At 36.9% G+C, this 3,293-nt stretch overlaps 1 protein-coding gene across 1 annotated transcript in view; it reads right to left on the reverse strand.

Moving 5' to 3' along the window:
* Nucleotides 1-1,160: 1,160 nt before the first annotated feature.
* LOC103581890 (ATP-binding cassette sub-family A member 9-like) overlaps nucleotides 1,161-3,293 on the reverse strand; it is a gene marked incomplete at its 5' end in the record, with an annotated part of 23,479 nt that continues 21,346 nt past the window's right edge. The window contains 2 exons of the mRNA XM_008563612.1: nucleotides 1,161-1,325; nucleotides 1,515-1,688. Of these exons, the coding sequence (XP_008561834.1) occupies nucleotides 1,161-1,325; nucleotides 1,515-1,688 (339 nt within the window). The remainder of the gene's footprint in view (nucleotides 1,326-1,514; nucleotides 1,689-3,293) is intronic.

Here is a 3,293-nt window from a genome sequence, read left to right on the forward strand (position 1 = left end):
ACTTTGAAAAACTTTGTCAAGATCTACTAAAGTTGGACATACGAATACTTTGTGACCTAACAATTTAACTGCTAGGTTTACACCTCAAAATATATATATGTGTGTGAACCAAAAACATACAAGAAAGTTCATGGCAGTGTTATTCACAAAAGTTCAAAATAGGAAGCCACTTGAAAGTATATAAACAATGGATTGATAAATTATAGCATGTTCATCAATAGAATACATCAGCAATGGAAAAGAACTAACTTTGTGGTAGTTAATCAGATACAACAGAATGGATAACTCTAAACAGCATGTTGTAAATTAGAAGCAGATACAAAATTATACATTCTACATGATTTTATATTAAGTTCAGAAACTGGCTAAACGAATCTGTGGTTTTATAACCAAGGATAATGATTTCTTGTAAGGAGGGGGTCTAGATGGGAATAGAGGGCTTCTAGGGTTCTAGTAATGTTCTATTGCTTGGTCTGTGTGAGGGTTTTGTGGAAGTGCTCAGTTTAAAAATTTTGTTGTGCTTGAAATATGCCTACTTTGCCATATGTAGGTTATACTTTTCAATCAAAATTTATTTTTCAAAGATCACTTTGGTTATTATACAGAGAATCGTTTACAGGAGGCAAGAGAAGAAAATGAGAGACCAGTTACAGATCGGTTGCGATTCTCCAGATGAAAGATGATGAAAACTTAGACGCTGGATGTAGCAGTGAAGTTGAGACACACCAAACAGACTGGGAAATGTGTCGAGTCTAAAACACATGTGCATATGGACTGAATGTGGGAAGAGACAGAGAGAGAAGAATCAAGGATGTTTCCAGATTTTAGGTTTGAGCAATTGCAATTCTGCTGCAATAATGTAATCTATTAAGAGACAAGGAAGAATAGGATCGAGAGGACAGTTACTTAGTTCAGCTATGTGATCACTGCAGTCTTTTTCAAGTGAAGTTATAAGTGAACTGTTAGAGGTAGAAGTCTCTAGCTCAGGGGAGAGGTGACACCTGAAGACATGTCTGAGGGGTCATAGTTTACAGATGGTATACACTCATACATACAGTAGATTTTATATATGTCTATTATTATCTTAGAATAATTAGAATTTTCCAGAGAGCAATATTAATTTGCCATTCCGTGTAGCACAAAGATTAAGGTTCTTGGATTTATTCAAAATGTTTGTAAAATAAAATAATATGCACTGGATGCATACTTACAATTAAGAAGAAAAGTGACCAAATGCCTCTATTTTTTCTCCCATTGCGAAAAATGAATGAAATCACATACATCAAGAAGACAAGAGAAGAGACATATCCAATACTACACAGGATCTGAAAATAGAAATAGTAAGGTTGGATAAGTTCAATACTATTTAGGAAAGTATTCATATTTACACCTCAACTTTCCAAAAGTATGTGATAGCACCGGTAATTTGAAGTTCTTCGGTTTAAGATTAACAATGCTACTCCATGCATGCAAAAATGGTCTAACAAAACTATTTTGTACTTTTTACCACTCACCTGAATTAAGAGGCTTTGAATTATATATATAATCTCATCAGGGCTATAAATGTAATCCATTATTTGCATTAGAAGGAGAATCAAGAAGTACAGGGGAATATCCACCAGTGCCTGTCCAAACCAGTAAGCAGAAGGGTAGAGGCCTGAAACACGGAGCTGGGAAAATGCTTTTTTCTGACAGAGAAAAAGAAATAGAAGAATCATCAGAGTTGAGGTTTGGGAAATTGCAACTATACAGTCACAAAAGCATTCATTTTTGCAATATCCCTTTTATAAATTATATTCTCATTTAGCAAATGACGCTGCCACCTGCCACACCCCTGCTTCAGAGGATTAATAATGCTGCAAATCACGTTATGACATCATTGTCTAAAGGGATAACGCGCCAGCATAATAGCTGATGTTCTGTCATAGCATGATGGGCATTGCCTCAATGAGAAGACGCCTGTTCTTTTCTTTTGGAGTCTACTCTTTCCTTTGGCATAAAGACTCACGAGTTGCACAAAGGTTCAACAGAAATGGGTTTGCAATTTCCTGTAAGATTCTTAAAATTTATGCTGAATGTAAACAGTACAGTTATAAGTGACATTTTATTTGGGGTCTAAGAAATGGTCATCTAGTAACTAGTCAATTTCATTAGAAAAAAAAACTCTTTAGTTTTAGTTCTGCACAAGCAAGACCTTCTTAAAAGTTGCAGTATTCTTATTGTCTTGAAGTAAATCATATTTTTATTATGAGATTGTGAAAACTAGTGAGTGTGTTTTGATATTGTGACCCACTATAAGCTACATTGTTATAGTGATTGTCATAACATAAGGTCTTAAAAATATTACTTGGATGATTTTAACAGTGAAAGATAAAAGCAATGAAAATTTTAAATCTAAAATTGAGTCTATATAAATATATTCGTTAGGAAAAAAGCTGAAATAAAGATGCATATTCCGGGAAGGAGGGTGCGTGTGAAAGGAGGCAGGAAAGAGAATGACAGTGAGAAAATGACATGTTAGAGAGTTTTCTGCTTCCTGTTCACTAGTTTACTCAGTATGTGTTTATAGTGTGTATCTATGTGCCTGGCTTTGTGTGGTTGTGGGAGTCTTGTGGAGTTTAAGTTGTGGGAGAACATGGGAATAAAGGCAAAAAAGAAAAAAGCATAGAAGTAGTTACATTATTAAAAGTGATTAAGTGTTTAAAAGGGTTCAGGGTTGTCTGAGAGCCTTTAGAAGGGAGATGAATTGTAGTCAGGGGTCAGGTGAGTGACACGTGAGTTAGAGTCTGTGCAATGAGTAGGAGTTATCTAGGTGACAGGTTGGAAGAACAGCAGGAGAGAAGGCTGTGCTGTGGGGAGAGGTTGACGTTTTGGGGGAACTGGAAAGAAGCCAGTGTGTCTGGACCAGCACAGTTATGAAGATGATAACGGCATCTAATCAACTTCAAGAGTTATACCTGGGGTCAGATCAGACGTGTTTGCAGGCCACAGCAAGGGTTTCACTTTTGCTCCTCAGTACAATAAGAAACCACTGAAAGGATTTCAGCAGGGAATTAACATGGTCAACTTTGTGTTTCTAAAGTATTTTTCTGTCATGCTGTGTGGAAAATGGAGAAGGAGACTAAGGTGGATGCACAGTGAGCAGTTAGGGAAGCTGCTGTGCTCATCCAGGAGAGAGGTGGCAGTGGCCCTGACTAGGGTGCTATAAGAGAGGGTGAAGAAAAATGGAAAGATTCCAAATTCCAGGACTTCAGTCCTACCTGGCTATGGAGATAAGAGAGCGAAGGGGGAGC

The sequence above is a fragment of the Galeopterus variegatus genome, unplaced genomic scaffold, assembly GCF_000696425.1.
Source record: "Galeopterus variegatus unplaced genomic scaffold, G_variegatus-3.0.2 Scaffold14189, whole genome shotgun sequence".
Lineage (NCBI taxonomy): Eukaryota > Metazoa > Chordata > Mammalia > Dermoptera > Cynocephalidae > Galeopterus > Galeopterus variegatus.